Source organism: Euprymna scolopes, chromosome 14, assembly GCF_053919585.1.
Source record: "Euprymna scolopes isolate OS-2025 chromosome 14, ASM5391958v1, whole genome shotgun sequence".
In the NCBI taxonomy this organism is placed as follows: domain Eukaryota; kingdom Metazoa; phylum Mollusca; class Cephalopoda; order Sepiida; family Sepiolidae; genus Euprymna; species Euprymna scolopes.
Genome location: NC_136495.1, coordinates 81244448 through 81257433, shown reverse-complemented (window position 1 = coordinate 81257433; position 12986 = coordinate 81244448). Strand labels below are relative to the sequence as shown.

General features: G+C 38.4%; 2 protein-coding genes across 6 annotated transcripts in view; one reads left to right on the top strand and one right to left on the bottom strand.

Moving 5' to 3' along the window:
* Positions 1 to 12986, top strand: part of LOC145293120 (annexin A4-like) — a 113848-nt gene that overhangs the window by 9329 nt on the left and 91533 nt on the right. The gene's annotated exons all lie outside the window — the stretch shown is intronic.
* LOC145292759 (uncharacterized) lies at positions 7733 to 8293 on the bottom strand. The gene has a single exon (XM_080138796.1). The coding sequence runs from the start codon at positions 8291 to 8293 to the stop codon at positions 7733 to 7735; it is 561 nt and encodes a 186-aa protein (XP_079994922.1).

Here is a 12986-nt window from a genome sequence, read left to right as displayed (position 1 = left end):
GGTTATAGGATAAAAGTCGTTACGGTCGAATGTGTGAAATATTTAGTTTACATTTTTTTTTTTTTATTGTTAAAAAGTTCTAACCTTTTTTTTTTTTTTTTTTTTTTTTTTTATAAAGTCCTTACTTTATCTACCCTAGAGAATAATTTCCGGCATTTTTTTTTTTTTTTCTTTTATCGTTAGTTGCCGGCATTTTGTTTGTTTTTATTACATTTCATTTTTATCTTAACTGCTACAACAGAGTGGTCAGAGGATCCCAGGGGAGATAGAACGGAACATGAACACAGCTCAGGGGAAGTTGTGAGGAAAAGGTCTATCTAGGAGGCTTGCATATTGACTGGGTGTATCGGGCACATGGGTGGGTTCGTGAACAATCTGAGTGAGGTCATAGGCAATGGCAAAATCATGACAAAACCTCCCCTCGTCATCGGTTTTATTTGAGTGGGTCAGCCATTCCACATTATGGACATTGAAGTCACCGCAAATGTGAATGTTAGCCGAAGGATGAGCAGACAGGATGTGGTCAATTTTCTTAGATATACCCTTAAAGATAGTAACCCCACTGTTGTGAGGGCGATAGAGGGCAAATATAAATGCAGTGGTGTAAGCTAGTGCAACCCAGAAGCACATATAAGGTAAATTAGGGTCTTCTCTGGAGATATCCCTACCACATGGAAAGCCATCTTTGATGTAGGCACATATTCCATGCTCATGGCGATCTTGGGGGTCAGATTTATATGTTAAGTTGGAGTATCCTTTAATTATGAATTCGTCTAGAGAAGTGGTTGGCCCTATGCCAGTTTCGTCATCTGTAATTGTGTTTCAACCTCTGGAAGGTTGGAATGTAGGCCCCTGATGTTGGAGAAGGAGACCTGGTAGTAAGGGTCTACGTTGGTAGATGGGGTTCTAGGTTTATTCTTGTTTCTTTTTTGGAGATTTGTCATGATTGAGGTTTTGGGATTTGTGGAACAGGTCGGTAGACTTGGTTGGAGCAGGACAGAGAGAGAAAATAAGAGAGAAAAATACACAAAATTTTTTTTTTTTGTGGCACATGAAAAGGTAAAGCCGTAGCAATTACCCACTAGTATGGCATCGAGAGGCCTTACCAGAAAATACTGTATGGTCCAGAATCCATTCACCAAATGGCAATACAGCAGCCCCGGTACTTTGCACCTGCTGATAGGACAACCTCCTTAGTGGTTAATCCAAGGTTCAGGTCCCTGACTATCACGCGGGTAACGTCAGCCCAGATGAAACATTTACCTCCAGCACCCTTACTAGTGACATGCCCACAAGCAGAGACATAGAAACAGAAATTTTCCGACATCTCAGGCTACTCTTTACAAAGTACTGCCAACCTGGAAAGCAGCTTTTTCTTCGCCCTTTGTCAGAAAAATCACTCCTTGGAAATGAGGACTGAAGGACAAAAAAGGAGAAACGAGAATTACTGGAGCTGCCGATAACACATCCACATGCATTATCTACTCTCCATTAAAAAAAAATAATAAATAAATAAAATAAAATAAAAAAATAAAAAAAAAAAAGGTGAGAAGGACTTATTAATATCTACTTAGTATAAGTCCATTGCCCCATTCACGGACTAGGATAGTATTTGAAGATAGTCTCCCCTCCCATGTTAATGCATGGATACTTTTTGCCTTTATCTAGGTTGAGCTGGGATGTTAAACCGTTCCAGCTCCACCCCATAATAAATATGCTATAATGGAACTTTTATCAAATTGAAAAAGTCTGGTTATTTTTAACTCGTTTAAAAAGCTGGTTAAGAAGTAATACCTTTAGGGTTATGTATTAACTTTAGCTAGAAGTAATGCATACTTTAGAAGAAAAAAAAACAAAAAAAAAAAACAAATACAAAAAAGCGACATTACTTGTTATTTTTTTTTTTAACTAAATAAACTCCTTAAAATAAGTTTAAACACCAAAAACTTACAAAGCTAGATAGAAAACGAAAACTTAGAAAAATCAACTTAATTTTTTTTTAAAACAATAAACATGTAAAAATATTTTTAAAAATATTATGGGATGTGCATTATTACCTAAAAATATACAAATTTATTTTCTTTTTTTTTTTTTTTTTTTATTACATTTTATTTTTTACATTTTCACCCCAAACAAGGCAAATTGCCACTTTGGTGTAGGGGGCTACTATCAGGGGCAACAACTACTGGGGTACTATGTAGGGATTTGGGCAGCAAGGTGTCGGTTCACATTACACTTGAACTTCTGCACGTCAGTACTGTTGGGGAAGCAGGGACCTGGAATGGAATTCCAGAGTCTAGCGGTTCTGGGGAAGAAACTATTGGAGTAAAAAGATCTTTTACATCTAGGGATCTCTACAGTGTGGGGGTGGGATTTAGCAGCCTGTCGGGTTTGTCGAGGGTGCTCACGTCGTGGGGGCACAAGTGATTGCAGTTCGTCAGAGCATTCACCACTAAAATACTTGTAGAAAAGGCAGAGGGATGCAACATTTCGTCGATGGGACAGAGGCTGAAGCTTAGATGCCAGTTCAGGGCCTATCAGGTTTGCGACTCTCTTTTGAACCTTGTCAAGGAGCGAGAGACTAGTAGCAGATGCATCAGCCCAGATATGGCAGCAATACTCCATACATGGGCGAATGGTGGCCTTATAGAGGTACAGGATACTTTCAGGTGTTAGTAGTTTTCTAGCACGGTAGAGAGAGCCCACCTTTCTTGCAGCGGTCCTGGCAATGCCTTCAATGTAATTGTTCCAACTCATGTTTCCTGTGAACGTTAGGCCAAGGAGTTTGAAAGATGGACTCTCAGATAAAGAGTCGTTGGCCATTGCTATGGGTGGTAGAGAGGGTTTCTTGTAATTATTGAATGAAACTAGTTTAGTCTTGGCAGCATTGAACGCGACCAACCACTTTTGTCCCCATTCCACTACAGATTGGAGGTCTTCCTCTAGTGTTTCTGCCATTTCTTTAGAAATGTGTTCATTCGTCTTCCTGTCGTGCCTGCCATAGAGTGTAGTGTCATCAGCATATATACCCATCTCAGAGGCAATGTTGTCGGGGAGGTCATTTATGAATATCAGGAACAATAGAGGTCCAAGGATAGAACCCTGGGGCACCCCAGCATTTATATCATATTGTTTAGATGTACGACCGTCGAGGACAACCTGGATTTTTCTCTTATCTAAGAAGGATTTAATTATGTTAAGTATTCTACCAGTGATACCGTATGATCTGATTTTACTGAGGAGACCCTCATGCCATACCCTGTCAAAAGCCTTAGATATATCTAGAGCTACCGCTCTGCCCTCCCCCGCTTTGTCCAGTGAATGGTATATACGTTCAGAGATCACAGTTAGGATGTCTGCTGTGGAACGGGCTTGTCTAAATCCATATTGTTTGTCAGTCAGTATTTTAGCATCTGTAAGATGATGGACTAGAGCATGGTTAATTATGGTCTCAAATATTTTGGCAAAAAGTGGGAGGAGGCTAATGGGGCGATAATTTGATGGGTCTGTCCTTTCGCCAGAATTCTTGAATACTGGTACAACAGAAGCAGTTTTCCAACAGCCCGGAAAGCAAGCTTCATTAAGGCATTTGTTGTAGAGTTTGGAGAGAACTGGAGCTACTTCGGCTCAACACTTTTTTAATAGCACAGCTGGGATAAGATCGGGTCCACATGCTTTTGGAGGGGACCCGTTTTAAAACTATATCTACCTCTTTAATTTTCTATTTTTGAGCAATTATCGAGACTCCTAAGACGTGATCCTCTTATGTTGGACATTTTTTGTTCATAAGTAACACTCGACATTACTTTTTTTTTTTTTTTAACTACATAAACTCTTTAAAATAAGTTGAAACACCAAAAGCTAGGTAGGAAATGAAAACTTAGAAAAATTAATTTAATTTTTTTAAAAGAACAGTAAACAAGTAAAAATATTAAAAAAAAATATTATGGGAGGTGTATTCTCTTTTAAAGACAATATCTCCTTTAAGAACGGTCATAAAATGTGTTTTCAATTGCTCTTTATTCAATAAGGGACCAGTTTTCCTACCTAGCGAAAGGGGACGAGTTTTCCGGGTACGAGTTTTCCGGAGACAAGTTTTCCTAAATTCGAGTTAGACACCAGGGTCGTTTTTTTAATGTGGAGAAAAGGTACAAAAATAAAAATTGTCTCAGTCGTGAAAGATTTCTCCTTCACTGAAAGAGAACGAGAAATGGAAGTGCCGCATCTGAAGAACAGATAATGTATGCACTCGTTACGTTGTCGTCATATTCCAAAAAATAATGTAAATTTATAAAGTAATGTTTTTTTCATTAAGAAAATCAAATTTTACGACTTTTAGCGATTAAAGTTTTAATTATTTTTAATACAAACAAAATCTTTGTAGTTGAATTGAATTATTGCCATTGAATTTTCGCAAAAATTTAAAACAATATGGCCGCTCTCGGTCTCCCCCTCGTTTCCTCATAAAATTTGATTTTCTTAATAAAAATAGTAAAAAAAAAGACTTGATCAAATTATATGATTTTTGGAATATGACATCTTCATTCTGTGACGAGTACGTATATAATTTTTTTTTTATTAAAATTTTTTTTTTTTATTCCATTTTCACCCCAAACAAGGCACAATGCCATTTTGATGTAAGGGGCTACTATCGGGGACATAAGTTGCAGGGATGATATGTAGAGAGTTGAGCACCAAGATGTCTGTTCACATTACACTTAAACTTCTGCATGTCAGTACAGTTGGAAAAGCAGGAACCCAGAAGGGCGTCCCAAAATCTAGCAATTCTGGAGAAGAAACTAGCAGAAGGCCTTCTTACGTCTAGGGATCTCTACTGTGTAAGGGTTGGACTTTGCTGCTTGTCGGGTTTGTCGGAGATATTTATGTCGGTGTTGTACAAGAGCTTGTAGTTCGTCGGAGCATCCACCATTAAAATACTTGTAGAACAGGCAGAGGGATGCAACATTTCATCGATAGGACAGAGGCTGAAGCCTACATGACAGTTCAGGACCTATCAGGTTGGTGACTCTCTTTTGAACCCTGTCCAGGAGCAAGAGACCTGTAGCAGATGCACCAGCCCAAATGTGACAACAATACTCCATACATGGGTGAATGGTGGCCTTGTAGAGGTACAGGATACTTTTAGATACTTTTAGATGTAAGTAACTTTCTAGCACGGAAGAGAGAGAGCCCACCTTCCTTGCAGCAGCCCTGTCAATGCTCTCAATGTATCTGTTCCAACTCATATTCCCTGTGAACGTTAAGCAGGGGAGTTTGAAAGAAGTACTTGCAGGTAATGTATCTTTAGCTATTAGGTTGAAAAGGTTTCTTGTAATTATTGAAGGAAACAAGCTTAGTTTTGGCAGCATTGACTGTGATCATCTATTTTTGTCCCCATTTCACCACAGATTGGCGGTCTTCCTCTAGTGTTTCTGCCATTTCCTTAGATATGTGTTCATTTGTTTTTCCTTCATTTGTTATAGGTGTGGTGTCCTCAGCAAATATACTCATCTCAGCGACAATTTAATCAGGGAGGTCATTTCTGAATATTAAGAATAATAAAGGTCCAAGGATAGACCATTGAGGTACACTCGCATTTATATCATATTATTTAGATATATAACTATTAAGGACAACCTGGATTCTTCTCTTATTTAAGAAGGATTTAATTATGTCAAGTATTTGTCGAGTGATATGGTATGATCTGATATTTCTGAGAAGACCATCATGCTAAACCCTGTCAAAAGCCTTAGATATCTCTAGGGTTATTGCTCTACCCTCCTCTGCTTTGTTCAGTGAATGGTATATACATTCAGAGATTACAGTTAGGATATCTGCTGTAGAACGGGCTTGCCTAAATCCATATTATTGGTTGATCAGAAGTTTAGCAGCTGTAAGGTGATGGACTAGAGCTTGGTTGATTATAGAATCAAATATTTTGGCAAAAAATAAGATGCGATAATTTACTAGGTCAGTTTTTTCACCAGAATTCTTGTAAACTGGTATCACAGAAGCAGTTTTCCAGCAGTCAGGAAAGCAAGATTCATAAAGGCATTTGTTGTAAAGCTTGGAGAGGACTGGAGCAACTTCAGCAGAGTATTTTTTTAATAGCACAGCTGGGATGAAATCGGGTCCACATGCTTTTGAGGTGTCTAGTTTTTTATATCATGCACCTGAGAAGGGGTGATTTTCAGATCAAGCGTGGCGTCTCTCCACATAGGAAAATCAGGGAGGGAGTGGTTTGCTGGGCCCCATGTGGAGTATTAAGCAAAATGATTGGCAAGCATGTTAGCCTTCTTGGTTGCCATGGAAACAACCTCATGATTGTTGGATAGTGGGGGAATTGTCGATTGCCCATTATTTATTACATTGTTGAAGATTTTCCAGAAATCACAGGTTCCTAATTTCTATGCTTCAATGCATTTTCTGGTGGTTTCGGTATATTCTCTCTTAGCGGTCGCTATTTTTCTCTTACAATTACTTCTAGCTTCTATAAACTTTTGTCTGTTTGTATGACTTATGTCATTTAAATCTGTGGTATACATGCTGCCTTTGAGCAATGACAGCTGCACAAGTAGAAGTAAACCATTAGGGAGAGTGGGGTTTGCTACAGACTTTCTGTGTGAGAACATGTGCTTCAATTGCCACTTTGAACCATTCAGTGGTCTCTTTTGCGCATTGTTCAGCAGGAAGCGAAAAAATCTCTGATGAGATCCTTGATGCCTTCCCAGTCAGCCTTCTTGTCATTTTGAGCAATGGCTCTTCAGTTTTGGGTCGAGAATTTAGAATGATTTCTATGATTCTTGCAGCGTGATCAGCATTCATTACACAATCATCTGGAACTGTGGTCAGAAATAGATCTAGAAGTGAGGCATGTTGATCTTGCTGATCTGGGAAATGTGTTGGAAACGTAACCACTTATGATAGGGAATGAGATATAGAGAAGCTATGCTACCAGCTGCATCTGTGTAATATAAAGACTTTTCTGTGTTTTTGTTTTGAAATAAGTGTAATTCTAAATAAGCACCTAATTTTTTAAAGCTAATATTGTTTTAATTTCTGTAATATGATTGAATGTAGTTTCTAAAATTTTGCTAAAAATCTTTAAGTCAAAATTGAATTTTACTCTTTTCCATTCCTAACAAGGCATATTGCCAGTCGGAACATAAGGGGCTATTTTGGGATCATGTCTTACAGAGAATTGTGGGGAGTTGAGAAGCGAGATTGTTATGTTCATGGTTTAGTATCGGAATGAAGACAACACAGAGCTAAATGAAACAGCAACTTTATTGAGTGGCCATCTTACATTAAGTAATCTTCTTTTGTAGGAGTTATCTAGGAAGGGGAGAGAACTAGGGGGGGCTGTGGTGGAGGGTTGGTTACATGTAACATCTCCCCCCCCCACACACACACCTGTCAAGGAGTGTGTTTGTTCCTTTTGTTTTCTTCTTAGGTGGGAGGGGTAGGAACAGGGTTTTGAATGACAACCTGGAGAAGGGTGGATTGTTCATTCATGTATTTGTCCATCACTTGCCTTTATTTGACATGATCTACCAGTCATTCGTTTTCAGACTGTTGCTTCCCTCCACTCTCTTGTGTAGGGATTGGATGTCTAGACTTGAATATTGTCACCGACGTTGAGGCCTTTTAGTTCTTTCCCCCATTACATCTTGTCTGAATCTCCTGTCCTGTTTTTTTCCATGCTTCATCAGTTGAGTAGACAAGTAGAGTATCAGTAGACAAGTTTTAATTCAACAGCTGGCACTGTTGACCTTGTCCTACCAAAGAATCTTTGTGCTCGGCTGGTGCTTAGTCCTTCTTTGGTTGGTGCATTGCATAGGTTCAACAGTCCTAGGAATGGATCTTCTCTCAATGTTTTGCATTTGCAGAAGCGTTTGCTGATTTTTACTGCTGCTTGGATGTTGCCTGGTAATATTGTTTCTTGTTTTAGCAGCCATTTCCTTGCAAATTTTCTGAATGTGTATGATGAGAATTGGGGATTCTTGTTGGAGGTCAATACCGCTGAAATTCCATGGTGTGCAAAATGCACTTTCATGCATTCAATCATAGCTTCTGATGTCGGTGTATCCAGTTTGTCAATTTCAAAGAAATTGCTATGTCTGTCCACTGTGATCAGAAAGCTGTTTCCTTCCCATGATAGGAGGTTCTCTTCTACTTGTTGCCAAGGTCTTTCTGGGACTGATGCTATGCTTTGTGCTTCTGCTGGCTGGTGGTCTGCATAGATTGCGCAAGTGCCACAGGCTTCAATGTATTGTCTAATCTCTTTAGACATTCTTGGCCAAAATATGAGGTCCCTCACTCTTTGCAGACATGTATTTATGCCTAAATGGCCGGCATGTTCTTTTGTTTCATCTCGGTCCGCATAGCATGCAGTATGACTATTATCTGTCCTCGCAGTATTAGTCCATCTTGTACAGTGAGTTCATCTCTCTAATCAAAGAACAGTTTGGTCGAATTGGGCAGGCTTTTTCTTATCATCTGGCCACTCTTTAATGATTACTTTCTCATGTTGGACTCTTCTTTTGGCGAATCTCTGCAAGTCTGTGGTCTTGTATAGGCTGCATTGTCAGATTATTCACTGACGTTACTTCTTCCAACTCTTGCATGTTTGTTGGTGCTCGTGACAGCATATCTGTCAATGGGATAGCTTTCCCTGGCTTATATTGCTGGGCCTATAGCAGGAAGTTCTGTAGCCGTTTTGGTGCCTTTTGATAGGGGCTTTTTGCTGATTGAAATGAGGAGCTTGTGGTCAGTCACTTCTCTTCCATGGGTATAGTAGTGAAATTTTTCTAGGCCATATACAACTACCAGCATCTTCTCAATTTGTGCCTATCTTTGTTCAGCATCTGATAGGGATCTACTTGCAAATACAACTGATTTGCCAACCTGTGTTAACGCTGCTCCTAACACTTACCCACATGCAGCATTCTCAAGAGTCAGTTTCTTGTGGGGGTCGTCGTACATAAGGATCGGTGAGTTTGTGATTGCTTCTTTTACAATGTTGAAAATTGTTTTTTGGAAATCTGACCATGTCCACGGAACCTCTTTCTTGGTTAGGTTCTGAAGGGGTTTTGTCATTGTTGCAAGATTTGTGAATAAATTTTCCTATATAGTTTGTCATTCCTAGGAATCTGCAGAGAACTCCAATGTTTCCTGGTGCTGGCATATCAGTGATAGCCCTCACTTTTTCTGGGTCGACTCCATTGTCATCTTTGATGATGCGATGTCCCATAAAAGTGATCACATTTAGTCTGGTCTCTAGTTTTTCTAGGTTAAGTTTTACTCCTATTGTTTAGCATTTTTTGGAATAGTTTGTGGAGCTGCCGGTTATGTTCTTCTTGGTCTTTCCCATAAATGACGAGATCATCTACAATAATGATAACTCCCTGAATGTCTTGAAATTGTTCATTCAGCTTTCTTTGGAAGATCTCTGAGAAGTTTAGGCGAAATGTTAACCATCAACAGTATCAGCCAAAGCATGTTTGAAAGGTGGTCAGGTCACTGAATGCATCATCGAGCTCAACATGCCAATATCCTAATGATAGGTCTACTTTTGTGAATATTTTTGCATTTTTCATGTCATGAAGGACATCCTCAAGAATTTGTATGGTGTAATGCTCTTGCATGAGTACTTTGTTGAGCTCGTGAGGATCCAGGCATCCTCATTATCCCATTTTTCTTTCTTGTGATGACAAGTTGGTTAACCCACAGAGTGGGTTTTTCTACTGATTTAATTACTTCTAATTTGATCAGTTGACTTAATCCTTTTTCAGTTCAGAACGTATGGCTATAGGAATTCTCCGATTAGGCATTACAACTGGTATTGCATCTGGCTTGAGCTGGAAAGTGGCAACACCCAGCAGTTTGCCGAGTTGATCATCAAACACCTCCTTATAGTTTTTTTCTATGGTGACTGCTGCGATGTGGTGGAAATTCTTCTGTTTTATTTTCCTAAGGTCCATTTGTATGCTCGCCTGCAGACCAAGCAAAGGTTGACAGTCATCCTCATCTTTGAAAATTACAAATTCCACTGAGTAGGTTTGTTGTGTTTTGGATTTTTTTCATTTTTCTTCAGTATTTGTTCCGCATTATCAATTTATAAGATTTTATCCTCTTGGCAAACTTTTTAGGGAGAGTTTTAATAGATGCCCCTGTGTCAATCTGGAAAATAACTTTTTTATTCAGAAGCATAAGGCATTTGGCCTTTTTTGCCTGTTTTGTCTTTGCGGGATTTATCACCTTCACCTAGTAGGTGTATTCTTCATCCTCTGATGCTGACGTGTTTAGTTGATGTACTCGTCATGCAGCTACAACTTGTTTTCATGTGTTGTATCACTGTTTTCACATCATGTTGGAACACTTGAATTCAAACTGTCTCTTCTCGTTGCATGCATGGTACAGTTTGTCATGGGCTGGGCATCTGCTGCATTTTGACGCATGTATAGCCACAAAATAAGCATTTTCTTTTGGAGACTAGTTCCTCCACTCAGCTGGTTCTATGTACCCTTATCCCTCGGTTGTATCTAGTCGCATTCCTTGACTGTGGTTTGAGGCCATTTCAGTCACTCTGCATATGTCTACACTCTTCTGTAAAGTGAGGTTTTGTATTTTTAGCAGATCTTGCTTGGTTACAGACACCTTCTACAATCTGGTCCCGCAGAAGTGAATTACTGCATCGAGCGCAGAAGTTACACTTTTTCAACAGTACTCTTAGATCATTGTAAAACTTGTCAAAGGTCTCTCCCTCAACCTGTTTCTTCTGATGAAATGCAAATCTCTCATAATTTTTATTGAGAATTCTGATGGAATACTCCTCCAGTGCTTGTATGTCCTCAACAGTGTGCTCAGTCCTTGGGGTGTCAAACTGCATGTCCTGGTATATTTTCAAGGCGTCATCGCTCAGGCAGTTCTGAAGTATAGCAACCTGAATTTCTCATGGTTTATGGTCCAGGTCTGTCAATCATGAGTAGTTAGACCATCATTTATGAAAGATTTTCCAAGAGTCTGCCTTATTCCCACCAAATATGAATTGTTCTGGGACCCTGATGTGTAAGCCGGACCTATCACCAGTCAAGGAGACAATATCCGTTGCAGTAGCCATATTCTCTTCGGTGGACATCACTATGAGACAGGCATGTTCTGTTTAATCAATATGAAACGAAAAAAGTGTAGGCAAGAATTACTTGCAACAGCAACCCAGTAATAATAATGATAACAATAATAATAATAAGTAACTGTAGAGATGAGATGAGGGCATGTCAGTAATATATCTATGTGGGAGCAACCGAGTAGAAGACGAAAAAAAAACATAACAGAATTTAAAACCTAAAGGAATACTGCTTACATGTTATTTGACAATCTGCCATTCTTCTTATATGGTATTAATTCCGTAAGCACGCTGCCACCATGTTATGTTCATGAATTAGTATCGGAATGAGGACAAAACAAAGCTAAGTGAAATAGCAACTTTATTGAGCGGCTATCTTGCATTAAGTAAACTTCCTGTTTTGTTGCAGAGTTATCTAGGGAGGGCAGTGGTGGGGGTTTGGTTACATGTAACAGATGTTTGTTCACATTACATTTGAACTTCTGCAGTTTAATACAGTCAGGAAGGGAATTCCAAAGCCTAGCAATCCGAGAGAAGAAATTATTAGAGTAGAAGGCTTTCCGGCATCTTGGGGCTACAACAGTGAATGGATGGGATTTTGCTGCTTTTCGGGTTAGTCACACTGAAGGAGGCACAAGTGTTATGAGTTCATCAAAGCATATTCTGTTGAAGTACTTGTTTGATTCAAATGCATTCAAATTCAAATTTCGAAAGGTTACAAAATAATTACTTTTTTCAACAACTAACTGTGGATGAGTTGTTAATGAATAAATTGAAATGCATGCTGGGAGATTTAGTTTTGTAGTTCAATTATTTTTGTAATTTTTGGAATGCTCATCTTTAGTACTTTATGCATTTTTTATTTCAATAATCAATTAATAGTAACTAAACTACTGTGTAAGTCACTTAGATGCGAGAAACAAACATGCACAGATACGGCCACAGTTGTTTTAGAATTTGATTAATGTAGAGATTAGATAAAAAAAAATGGTTAAATAAAACCTGGCAAAACTTTGGAATTTCGATTTCAGACATCCTGAGGTAATGTGCATGGTTACTCAGAGTTTTTGTCAATTGATCTTGTGTTGGCTCCGAGACCATGCTGGGGTGCAGTATTTTGCAGCACTTTAGCAGAGTGTGACAGCTGTTGAGTTCTCTTGTCCAAACATTGTTGCACGCTGCAGAAAGGTGGATGAGGACTGCTCTGGTTTTCAGCCGATTATCGTAGCCTGCCTAGAATCGAAACTGAAACTGTAGAATTCAAAGCTGGTGACATTACTACTGTACCAACGTGACACGCATATGAACTAATTAAAAATAAACTGAGATGAATGGGAAAAAACGATATTTTTTAATTATGGTCCATTTTTGACACCTTGAAAACTATTTTAACTGGCTAGACCCATAAAAGAATGTTCCATAAAAATCTAATCATTTAAGGCCCTTAGTTTCTGAGGAAATAGTTTGAAAATATGGTGACAAACAGACATATAGCTGTTTATATAAGATTAGCCTATGATAATTACTATTATCGCATCTTAATATATAATAATTAGTATTATCACATATTAGCCCATAATAATTGGTATTATCACATATTAGTCCATAATAATTGGTATTATCACATATTAGTTCATAATAATTGGTATTATCACATATTAGTCCATAATAATTGGTATTATCACATATTAGTCCATAATAATTGGTATTATCACATATTAATCCATAATAATTGGTATCATCACATATTAATCCATAATAATTAGTATTATCACATATTAGCCCATAATAATTGGTATTATCACATATTAGTCCATAATAATTGGTATTATCACATATTAGTCCATAATAATTGGTA

Excerpts from the sequence above, each read along its gene's own strand:
- LOC145292759 (XM_080138796.1), bottom strand. The coding sequence starts at position 8,293 with ATGTCTAAAGAGATTAGACAATACATTGAAGCCTGTGGCACTTGCGCA.